Source organism: Ochotona curzoniae, unplaced genomic scaffold, assembly GCF_017591425.1.
Source record: "Ochotona curzoniae isolate NIBS_2020 unplaced genomic scaffold, NIBS_Ocur_1.0 contig_43, whole genome shotgun sequence".
Taxonomy (NCBI): Eukaryota; Metazoa; Chordata; class Mammalia; order Lagomorpha; family Ochotonidae; genus Ochotona; species Ochotona curzoniae.
The window spans coordinates 278,005-290,762 of NW_024466218.1; the positions used below are offsets into that span (position 1 = coordinate 278,005).

General features: G+C 40.2%; 1 protein-coding gene across 1 annotated transcript in view; it reads left to right on the top strand.

The window, feature by feature from the left end:
* Positions 1–12,758, top strand: part of GREB1L (GREB1 like retinoic acid receptor coactivator) — a 106,930-nt gene that overhangs the window by 32,602 nt on the left and 61,570 nt on the right. Inside the window, exons 6-9 of the mRNA XM_040984784.1 lie at positions 7,460–7,576; positions 8,153–8,272; positions 9,284–9,421; positions 11,283–11,468. Coding sequence (XP_040840718.1) covers positions 7,460–7,576; positions 8,153–8,272; positions 9,284–9,421; positions 11,283–11,468 — 561 coding nt within the window. The remainder of the gene's footprint in view (positions 1–7,459; positions 7,577–8,152; positions 8,273–9,283; positions 9,422–11,282; positions 11,469–12,758) is intronic.

Here is a 12,758-nt window from a genome sequence, read left to right on the forward strand (position 1 = left end):
AAGTCCTCCAGCTTACTCTTATTTTTTATGATAGTTTTGACTATTCTAGGCCCCTTACATCTACACATGTAATTTAAGTTTGGTTGTCAATTTTGGGGAAGAATTTAGTTTTTGATGCAGGTTGTCATGAATTTTTGGAACAACTTTGGTAGTGTGGACATCTTAACAACACTAAATCTAATCCATGAGCTTGCCAGGGGAGAGAGAAGAGTGAGGTCTTTCCATTTATTTTCTTTCTTTTTTTTTTTTTAAGATTTATTTACTTTTATTGCAAAGTCAGATATACAGAGAGCAGGAGAGACAGAGAGGAAGATCTCAATGGAGCAGAATGGGAAGTCTAGAAATAAAAACAGCATACACTTCACTTTTTTTTTTAAAGATTTATTTTTATTATTTTTTTATTGGAAAGGCGGATATACAGAGAGGAGAGACAGAGAGGAAGATCTTCCAGCCGATGATTCACACCCCAAGTGACCGCAATGGCCGATGCTATGCCGATCCAAAGCCAGGATCCAGGAACTTCTTCCGGGTATCCCACATGGGTGCAGGGTCCCAAGACTTTGGGCCGTCCTCGACTGCTTTTCCAGGCCACAAGCAGGGAGCTGGATGGGAAGTGGAGCTGCCAGGATCAGAACCGGCGCCCATAAGGGATCCTGGTGTGTTCAAGGAGAGGACTTTAGCCACTAGGCCACGGCGCCAGGCCCCCATGATATGGTTTTGTACATATAGGAATTCATCGCTCCCTGTTTTCCTTCCTTCTCCACCCTCATACCAGCCATTTCCCCTGGATTTTCACAATAGTATAGACCTTTAGTACAAGTTATAAGCTTAACTTTCTGATATTTAAATGAATCATGACATGATAAGTACAGGAAAAGGTAGAAAACCTAGAATCCTAATGTAGAGGTATATTTATAAGTTTAATCAGGAGTCCTATTTTTATTCTGAAGTAGAGAGACATACTACTTAGTACCTTTACTTCCTGGTGTGCTAGTCTCCCTTGCACAGTTCATTATATGAAAAAAATATATATATATTTCCATGCCTATATATGTATATATGGACATAAATATATGCATATGTGTGTATATATGTACAAAAGCATGTGTGCATATGTATATATAGTACTTTGCATATCAACTGTCGTAGAGAAAACATAACATGATGCTTCTTTTGGACTGGCTCACTTAGCATAATGGTTTCCAACTGAGACCATTTTTCAACACAAATTACTGAATGACATAACCATATTCCTAATTAGAAGTGTCATCGTTATCATATATTAAATTTTCATGTTTATTTGCATCTCTTTTTTAAAATAATAAATGATGTGGTTAATTTATGGCAGAGAGACAGCTAAGAGTGTGTGTGTGTGTGTGTGTGTGTGTGTGTGTGTGTGTGTGTGTGTGTGTGCATGCATGTGCTTGTGTGCTCCTCTCTACCAGTTCTTTCCCCAGTTGGCCCAGTCCAGGCCAGGGGCTAAAGCAAGGGGCCAGATTCTCCACCTGGGTCTGGAACGTGGGTGGCAGCAACTTGAGTCATGACTACTTCTTCCCAAGATGTGTTAGTAAGGAGCTGGAGTTGAGGGTTAAAACCAAGTATCTAACCCATCCCCACCAACAGGATATGAGCATCCTAACCAGCATCTTACCTTCCAGGCTGAACACTTATGCTTGCATCTCTTACTGTCTTTTTTGTTCCATTCTTCTGTTTCTCTGATTGTGTACCCAGACCCTAGTGTTTTATTCACTGAAGTTTTATGACATATTTTACTGTATCATTTTGTAGCTTGTTCTCATTTTATCTTATTTTTTTAAGCATGCTGAATTTTTTTTTCCTTTTATTTGAAAAGCAGAGTTACTGAGTAAAGGAGAGATGAGAGAAATCTTCCTTCTGCTCATTCGTTCCCCAGATGACCACAATGGCCAGAGCTTGGCCTGTCTGAAGCCAGGAGCCAAGAGCTTCTTCCAGGTCTCCTACATCGTTGCAGTGACACAAGAACTTGAGCCATACTCCACTGCTTTCCCAGGCAATAAATAGGGAGGTGGATAAAGGGGAGAAACTGGGGCAGGAACCAGCGCCCATCTGGAATGCTAGTATCAATGGCAGAGGCTTGGCCTACTACACCAGGGCACAAGCCCTATTTCATCTTATTTTAAGGATGTTTCCTGTGGCAGTGTTGTGGCATCTCAAATTAAACCTCTGCCTGCTGTGCCATTCTCCCACAAAGTGCAGCTGCTCTATTTTGCAACAGCAGTCCAGCTGCTCCACTTCCGTTCCAGCTCCCTGCTAATACACCTGGGAAAACGATGGAAGATGGTCCAAGTCCTTGAGTCCTTCTATGCATGTGGAAGACCCAGAAGTCGTTCCTGGCTCCTGGCTTTAGCCTGGCCTAACCCTAGCCATTGAAACCATTTGGGGAGTGAGCTAGCAGTTAGAAGCCCTTCCTCACTGTCTCTCTCTCTCTCTATGACAATGCCTTTCAAATAAATAAAATACTTTTTTTAAAGAAAAGGACATTTCTATTTTTTTGTTGTATGCTTATTTTTTTCATGTCTATGTTATATAGTTTGCCTAACTAAAGCACTCCAATAATTCTAATAGTAATTCAGTAATATCTACACTGGATAGTTCTTTTCCAGGGATTGCATTAACTATAAATTTTTAAAGTGTATTCATTTGAGAGAGAGAGACAAGATGGAAGCAGGAGTGACAGATTTCCCATAGACTTGTTCACTTCCCAAGTGCCTGCAGTAGCTGGAATTATTATTCCCAGGAATTAGGAATACACTTTAGTCTACAGCCATACCACCTTTAATGTGCCCAATCTCGTCTGATCTCTGAAGGAATACAGTCTAAGTCTCCTGTGGATAGCAGGGACCTAACTACATCAGCCGTTACCGTTGTGTTATAGGATCTGTATTAGCAGGAAGAGAATCTCAGGACTTTGGGCATTCCCATATGGACATCCAAACCAGTGTCTGAACCACTAAGCTAAATGCCTGCCTCAGTTGGCATATTGGAAGACAATCCTAGGATGTGTATATTCAGATATATTGTAAAGTTTGTTTTTAATATAGTTGCAGCTATTTCTGATTAAGCTTATTCCAATGCATGTGAACCATGAGTTGTTTATATATATAAGAAAATTTATTTCTATATATATTAATTTTTGAACCTTTCATTACTTAAAAATATTAGCCTATACTAATGTTAACTTACTCATTAAAAAAATATATGACAAGGCCCGTGTTCTGGTGCAGTGGGTAAAGCTGCTTTCTGTGATATCAGCACCCTACATGGCAGCCAGTTCATATGCTAACCTGTCCACTTAGGATCCAGTTCCTTTTGAAGCCCTGGAAAGGCAGTGAAGGATGACCCAAGTGTTTGGGCACCTGCAACTCACAGGAGAGATGCAGATGAGATTCCTGGCTTCAGCCTGGTCCAGCCTTGGCTGTCGTCGCCACCTGGGGAGTGAATCAACAGATGAAGATCTCTCTGTCTCTCCATCTCTAACTTTCAAATAAATAAATCTTTAAATCACACATTCAAAAAAAGAAAACACAAGGTGAATTACTACCATTCATAATTTGCTAACCAGATTTTGTCTATATGTTTTTTCTTTTTAAAGATTTATTTATTTTTTTATTGCAAAGTCAGATACACAGAGAGAAGGAGAGACAGAGAGGAAGATCTCTCGTCCGATGATTCACTCCCCAAGTGACCGCAATGGCCAGTGCTGTGCCGTTCTAAAACCAGGAGCCAGGAGCCTCTTCCGGATCTCCCACGTGGGTGCAGGATCCCAAGGCTTTGGGCCGTTCTCTGCTGCTTTTCCCAGGCCACAGGCAGGGAGCTGGAAGGGAAGTGGAGCTGCCGGGATTAGAACCTGTGCCCGTATGGGATCCTGGTGCATTCATGGTGAGGATTCACTACTAGGCCACGGCACTGGGCTCGATTTTGTCTCTATGTTCACCTGAACTATCAGATAGGGATAAACTAGTATAACAAACTGCTAACCTTGTCCCACATAACATGATTGTGGCCTGAAACATAATGACCAACCCTTATAATGGCACATCAGACTTATTAATGGGGCCTAACCTGTGAGATTCACACTCAGATGTGAAAAACACAGGGCCAGGTTAAACTTCTGCCTGTAACTCCTGCATCCCATATGGTTGCTGGTTCAAATCCCATCTGTTCCACCTTGAATCCCATTCCCTAATGCTGATCTGGGAAAGTAATAGAAGATGGCTCAAGTCCTTGGGCTCCTGAACCTACGTTAGAAATCTGGAAAAAAGGTCCTGGTTATGGCTCTGGACCAGCCCAGTTCCAGCCATCGCAACCATCTGGGGAGTGAACCAGCAGTTGAAAGATCTGTCTCTCTGTATCTTTCTGTAACCCTGCCTTTCAAATGAAAATAAAATAAATTCTTAAACAATATATGGAAAGCAGTTGCCTCAGTTTCCTACAAATTGGCAGGGTTGTGTGTGTACTGGCTAGTGTCCTCTAGGCCTTGTCATTCCTCCCTGGTCCTCAGAGAGCGTCAGCATTTCAGTTAGCAGGGAGCCATGGAATTCTTTTTGAGTTAGGAGCAGCACTGGTGAGAAGAACTGAGAATCATGCTGCAGCATGAGTAGTAGTCCTTAAAGGTCATGTCTAGTGTAACCTCATCAGAATCCTGTTCTTCAGAGCATTTTGTTTTTGAAGATTCTCTAAGTTTTTATTATCCCTGTTGATACTTCACTGTGTTAACAAATCCGAGGCAATGACCAGGAGACTAGTCATTTTGGAAAACTCCAGCTAGCTTGAGCTCTTCTGTCTTACACAGTCTGTCCCTGAAATGGCATGTGATTTTTCCAGGCTCAAGTATTACCTGTATCCAGATATATGGCAATGATCTTTTGGATGTAGCTGACAACACAGCAATGATAATTCTAGTTTATTCTGAAAGTAAAGCAACTTTGTTTCAGAGGAAAGGAAAGCACTTTTTTCCTAAAATATAATGAGGTAGTTTGTATGACACTTTTTAAATGACAAACTCGTTCCAGTTTTGAGATCAACTTGGGAAACAGTTTTGTAGGCAGCATCATGGTATCCCTGATGACAGGCAATCTGACTTGCCTAAGTTACTAACTGTAATAATACTTACCTCATAGGGTTGATATAGAGAGTGTGTAAATTCATATAAAATTCCTAAAATAGAGGAACAGTATTGCAAGTGTAGTGGTTAAAGCTACTACCTGTGACACCAGTATCCCATATGGGCCCCCATTTGTGTCCCAGCTGTTCCAGTTCTGATCTGGCTTCCTACCAAAGGCCTGGGAAATGCAGAAGATAGCTCAAGTGCATGGGGTTCTGCCTCCCACATGGGAGACCTGGAAGAAGCTGCTGGCTCCTGGCTTCAGCCTGGTCTGACTCAGTGTTGGCTAGTGAGCCAGTGGGGAGTGAACAAGCAGATGGAAGGTCTGTGTCTCTCCCTCTCTGTCTTTCCCTCCCTACAACTCAGACTTCCAGATAAATAAATAAATAAATAAATAAATAAATAAATAAATAAATAAATAAATCTTAGAAGAACACAAAGCACAGTAGTACATTCTAGGTATTTATTAAATAAATTTTTTAAAACCTGCATACAGAGGTTTTCCTAAAATGTGAGACTAGTTCAAAAAAAAATGGAAATTTTACAGTCTCCTTTTTTCAGTTCACACTAGTTGAATTAACTTCTTTCCTGCATATTTAAGTGATTGTCAATTTAAAAATGACCTCTTTCATTTTAAAGATTCGCCAGTTCTCAGTCCAGCAAATTCTGCAATCAATTTAAGTGGAACTCAGGACCTGAGCGGGAACAAGAACGTTGTGAAACCACTGGCTTTATCCTTGCAGGCTATGGGGAAGACATTCCCTGCAGGTGACGTGTTCCTCACTTACATTTCTTTGATAAATCGCTCGTGTGTAAAAGACTTTATGCAATCTAATCAACAAATGGAAGAAAACAAAAGCTGCTCCTATTGAAGATGGAAATGTGGCTGCAGAGACGTAGCACTCTCCAAAGTGTCCCAGCCGTAAGAATCGGGGACTTACATTTAGCACACAGAAGAGACAAAGCGGTTTGATTCAGTCCAACAAACACTTCAATGCTGTGATTAGGAACTGATACAAAGAGAAACTGAGGCTGAATCCCTGACCAGATATCCTTGTAATTTAGTACAGGGAGTGGGGAAGAGCCTATATTAAGGTATTTTCAGGGTATTGCAGCCTACATTTTAGTGTATAATCCAGAAATGAATTTTTTGAAGTAAGCTGGTCTTTAATGATGTGGAGACACTGTAGGAATAGAGAAAAAGCATTTCAAATTCAGTGAACAACAAGAACAAAAGCAGAAAAGAAAAGAAGGGGGACAAAAAGGCAGACACAGCATGATACGTATAAGAACTTACAGAACTGTGGTCTGTTTAGAACCACGAAATGTTAAAATTCCTTAAGTGGCAAGAAGTGAGCCAGGTGTGGGCCAGGAAATAATCATGGGAACATGACTTTTGCTTACAGAGCATCATCATAGTTCTGCTGTGCCATGACCCCTGGCCCCACCATTAATTTCAAGTATGATGTTTAATTGTATTTTTAAAAGAGTCACTTTTAATTTTTGTTTTCTTTGCTTGAAAGGTAGAGCTACAGAGAAAGAAAGGGAAAGAGAGAGAACTTCTATCTGCTAATTCACTCCCCAAATGGCTGCAGGCTGTAAGGCTGTGCCAAGCCAGAGCCAAGTGTTTGTCCAGGTCTCCTCATGGGTGGCCAGGATCCAAACACTTAGGCTATCCACTGCTGCTTTTCCCAGCCTAGTAGCAGGGAGCAGGATCAGAAGTGGAACAATCAGGACTCAAACCGGACCCCAGGCTTAACCTGTTAACACCACAGCATCAGCTACCAGAATCACTTTCTGTTAAAAATACATACAGAAATATTTAACAGTGAAATGATATGATAAATTCATTTGCTTCAGAGTAATCCAGACCATGTTATGTGTAAACTGGGATGGGGAGAAGAAGGCTTGGTGTATAAATGAAGCAGGATGGGCTGTGTGTTGATAAATTTTGAAGTTTGGGTGATGGGTATTTAGGAGTTTATGATACATTTCTCTCTCCTGCATATATTTGAATTTTTCCATCATATAAAGATTTTTTTTATGTTTTCCTTTTCCTGCCCAACCACTATCTCCAAATACTTCATTAAAACTTGTCCTACAAGATCTCTTGCAGCTATTATAATTATATTTGATTTTGATGAAGAAACTATTCTGATGACTTTAGTTGATACTGCTCTGATGACTGGGCTGAATCCTATCTGTAAGACTCCTTTGAACCCTTGTGTGTGAGAGTTATATGACAGTTGTAGCATCACAGGAAACAGTGTCCTCTCCAGCAGCTTTGCAAGTGGCTCCTCCTCTCTTGTTCTACAGATGCTGCTAATGGAAACAGTAGCCACGGAGGGAAGAGTAATACCTCCAGCTCCACTCTCCCCCACCCAGGAAATTACTCTGTATCACCAAGACCTAGTTATGCATCAGGAGACCAAGGTACAATAACCATCTTAAGATGTGCTTAAAAGTATTGCAGTATTTGGAACCATGAATTATCTGACAGAACACTTTAGTTTTTTTTTTTTCCCTTGGTTTGTCATGTAATAGTTTGGAAATTTGTGATTGCCGTGAACAGTAGTATCTTCATGATTCTGCATGGATGAGTGTAACTGGCAAGTAAGGCTGAGACGGATGTATAAGGAAATGTTTGGGCAGGGGGGAAACAGGCTTTGCTAACAAAAGTACATGATTTAAGTTCCTCTGTATTATGTGACTGCGGGCAAATCCGAGCCATTCTTACTCCATCTACAAAATAAGTATGACAGTAATACTCATGATACAACTTTACAAGGGTCATTGATAGAATCAAATAAAATAATCCAGGTAAAATTGTAAACTGGCACGTTGGTGTGATGTTAGATTGTTCTGCTTGACTTTTCCCAAATGTATCTTTGCCTCTGGAAGAGGGACTGATTTTCTGAGTATAAATGGTCTATGGACCCGTGTGACTTAAGCATTCCTCCTTTTTGAACACAATGTTGAGGGCAAGGCCATCTTTCTTTTTGCCTCCAGCTACCATGTTCATTTCTGGGCCACCAAAGAAACGACACCGAGGCTGGTATCCGGGTTCCCCTGTCCCCCAGCCTAGTTTAGTTGTACCTGTTCCTACAGTTCGCCCTGTTTCAAGAACTGGTAAGATTTTAGCAAATGATGGTTTTTATTTTTTAGTTTCTTTTGTTTTAAATTTGCAGATATTTCCTAGTCTTTCTCTGAACCTTTGAAGACAGGTTTTCTTAACCAACATTGGCTCTAATAGTCTAGTAAGGTATTGAAAGTAGGTGCTATTTTGTCCCCATCACATCTGCCTTCCCCAGCACGACTGATCTAAATGCAACCTTTGACCTTGTTTTAGCCCAAAGTATTGACAAAGGACATGACGCTACCAGCACACAATCATAGTGCCAGTGGTGATATTAGGTTTGCCTTCCTGTGATTGGTTGTTTATGTGACCTAGGCTTGTTATTTTGTTATTTCTGGCCTACATGCTTCAGTTTTCAGGTAGAAATCTGGAAATACACACACACACACAACTTTTTCTCCTTCATAATACCCAAATTCTAGCCATTTGATACTCAAACATCTAAATGTTTAAATATTTGTGTACCTTGCTGTACTAAACATATTAGCGTAAATATTACAAGATTTTGTAAGATCCTTTAAAATTTTTAATTTGTTAAAATAAATGGTTCTGTAGGTTACATAGAGAATACATTAAAAAATCATGTCAATATGTTACTCTGGTTGCCCTTTGGTAATGCTGATCAATGAAGTTTGTCCTTCATATTGTTTTAATACATTTCAAAATTTATGTTAGTGTCTTCAGTTATCTGAGAGAAAAAGATAAAATGCAAAAACAGAATCCTAAAGATTGCTTGTGCTGGAAAAAAAAAAAACTAGAAGGAAAGCCACCAGAATGCTAAATACTAGCTATCTCCAGATACGGTCCTCTCACAGCATACCTTTCCTCCTTTCGTTTGTCACATTTCTAATTTTGTATTATACACATGAATAACTTTAATAAAAAATGAACTTTTAGACTTCCAAGACCTATTTACTTAAAGTTTTAAAGTTACATTACATTCTGTTGTATTTCATTTTTCTTTCAAGATTATTGTTTCTTATTCAACAACTTCTCTTTTCCAGAGCCCTTTTTATCTGCCCCAATTCCACAGACCCCATTAACTGGAATTTTACAACCTCGGCCCATTCCTGCAGGGGAAACTGTCATTGTTCCTGAAAACCTGCTGAGTAACTCAGGAATCAGGCCAGTTATTCTGATAGGTAAGGCCAAAGGAATTTCACGTTGTCTGTTTTTCTGAATCTAGGAGTGTTTCTCCATTTTACTGTTTGTATGCTGATTCATGGGATGATGAAAATATTCATTTATTCTTCCACTGATGCTTTTCAGCTTTTGTTCAGCTTTAGTTCTTCATGCTACGAGAGTAGTGCAAAAAAGTTTGTAGACAGTAGAAATAAAAGAAGTTTATGTTGATGTAATATTTTAAATCCTTTCATAGGGTTTTTTTTTAAATAATATATATTTTCTGTGAACCTTTTCGAGATCCGTGAGGTATAGTAAACATGTGATTAGAAGTTGAGACTAAGGCCAAACCTTGCCCTCAAGGACTGCTGTTTAGTGAGAGAGTCTAACTAGCCTCCCATTAACCATTGAGTTGGTAAATAACCATTCCAGTACACCTTGATAAGGGCTGGTAGGGGTTCACAGCCAAGAGCTACTAGAGCTCAGAGGAGAGGGAACTTACCATGCCTGGAGAAGCCTGAGGAGACGTGATGTCCTGGAGGTTAGCTTCGGTGGATAAATAGGGGGAGGGAACATTCCAGGCAGAGAAAGCTAAACCATAGAAGACAAATAACAAGCTGAGTTGGCCAACAGACCTCACCCAGGAGAACCAAGAGGTCTCCATGTGTAGGTGTGAACCATAGGAAAGCACCTGTGAAATAGGACCTTCAAGGGGACTGAGTGCTTATAGGCTGTCTATAGACAGAAGTAAAAGAGGAAGGGAGAAAGAGGGAGAGAAAAGAAAAGGAAATAAAGCTAGTCATTTCATGCCCGCATCAAAGTTTCCCTTAGTTTGGGGGCTAGTTTTGGCCAGAAGGAGTCTGCCTGCCATACCTTCAGGATGAAACAGGATATTTAAGCTATCCTTAAGATGTGTTTACATGATGTATTGTCTTGCATCTTGTAGTTGGACTGAGCCCACAGATGGGTGTTTTGCTTCAAATCCTACCCTTTATCAAGCCACCCTTTGCACAATCATGAATCTGTAGGTACTGGAGGAACCCCGGTTGGCTGGAATTCCATGTGGCTCAGGAAGTTCTTATCAAACACTGACATACTTCAACTAAGCCTTGGAGAGATACATGGAACGTTAGGCCCTTTGTTCCTGCATCTGCCTTTTGAAAAAAAGGTCTCAGAGAGAGGGGCTGTCTTCTGCACCACACACCCAAATATATTTCAACTCATTTTATCCCATCATCTTCTAAGATAATGTGAGGCTATTTACTGACATTCAGGAAGAGAACCTAACGAAGATACCTGAGATAACAAAAGCAGTGGGAGTCTCCATGTACTTAGATCCAACAGAGTAGAATCTGGCTGTTGAGCAGTGGATTGTGCATATGTGTGTTTTTAAGAAAACTTTGGGATGTGAAACGTGTTGCCGTGGCTTGCTTTCTGATCTCCTACCTGAAAGAGAAAAACTGATCAGGAGGAACTCTAATTAGAAAATGTTTTTATCATTGGAGTTTTACAAAGGATAAAGAGATGTTTTAGGAACTCGCCCATCTTCTGTAGTCTCTTCTGTGGGAAACAGAGAAAGCCATTACGATTGCTTGCTTCATGGTTATCTGATGTAATTAATGTAAGGCAAGATCATGGGAAATGATACTAAAGTAAAAATAAATAGATTTGGTGCAAGAAAATTTGAAATCAATGCATTTTAAAATAATATATATTTTCCACTAACTCTTTTGAAGAAGTCTCATATTTGAATGATTTATTGGGCAAATATCTCAGAGGCCATAAATTCTATTACACAATGTTCGTTTTAGTCGAGCAAGCATTCCTTGTTGTACTTCTAAAAGGAATAATGAACCGTGTTCACCTGCTTCTATTTGGCAGGCTATGGCACTTTACCCTATTTCTATGGAAATGTTGGTGACATTGTTGTGAGTCCCCTGCTGGTGAATTGCTACAAGATTCCACAGTTGGAAAACAAAGATTTGGAACAGTTAGGGTTGACAGGCAGCCAACTCCTGAGTGTGGAAAACATGATTCTTCTGACAATACAGTATCTTGTGAGGCTCGGTAAGTTATTTTTGGTGACTTTTTATTCTTTCTTATAAGATGTTTTCCCCTTATTTCTCGCATCCATCTTCCTTCTCCTTTTACATCTAATGTTCTTTTCCTTCATCCCATCCTCTTTTTCTCTTTGTCAGTCCTGAAAAAAAAAGATGAATTGCTCCACCTAGCGTCCAGTGTCATGATATTCCCAAGGTCTCCTTATGGATTGTGTCATTGAAGCCTCTCCTTTGCTGAGTCTGGCCAGGAGACAATGTTGCTGAAAACACAACTGCTATTTGGATTGCAGCGTGGCTGTGCTCTCAGACAATGATGCAGTTTCCCACTTAGCCTTCATTGTAACTATCTGGACTGCTGCTATTATCAAAGCAGAAAGAGACAAGGAAAGCATTCCCCTCTACTGTTTCACACCCTAAATGACTGCAGTGATCAGGACAGGGTGGGGTCTAGGTTGAAGCCAGGGAGAAAGCTGGAGTGCTTAAATAATCACTGCTGCTTGCCACAGTACGTGTTAGTTAAGAAGATGGAATCTGGAGCTAGAGCTAGGAATCAAACCCAGGCCCTCCAGTGGGGTTTTAACAGCCAGGCTAGAGACCCACCCACCACCCACCCTTAGCCTTTTTATCTTCTTTATCTGTTGTTCCTGCTTCCATTTTTTTACCCCCTTTCTCCAACTGAACTCCTTTGATGTGGTCCTTTCATGCTTTCCTTCACCAAAGTAGTAACTGCAGACATCCCTGGAAGATTCTCCAGGGTAAGAGGACATGTGGGTCATGAACCCTTCACGTCCTCTGTTTGAAATATCCTCCTGAGCCCCTCAATGGGCATATGCAAGAGCCCTGACAATACTGTATGGTTTGGCAGCATTTACATAGAAATGTCCTTTATTTTGCAAACTACCGTGAGCCATCTAAAATGCAGCTTAATTATACACTCACTCCAGGACTTCAACCATTGAATGGTTTACCTAGAAAAATATAAGAGATACAAAAAATTTTTTCTTATATTCTCATGAGGTTTTTTTGACATTAGAAAACTGGGCTAAACAGCATTAAAAACAGGCAAAAGCTTCATTCACCCTTCGGAGGTCAGCAACCTTGGCTAGAACTTTGAGTTCCTAAAAGGCTGCCCTGAGGTGAGTTTTGACCTGACATTGACTTTTGAAGCTAACAAGGTTCAAATTTACCATGAAAACCACTTGAGAATAAATCTTCAACTTACCAGTCACTCTCATTGATAGGCAATAAAATTAGAAATATAACTTGCATCTACAACTCATTTGATATTTTAATTTTA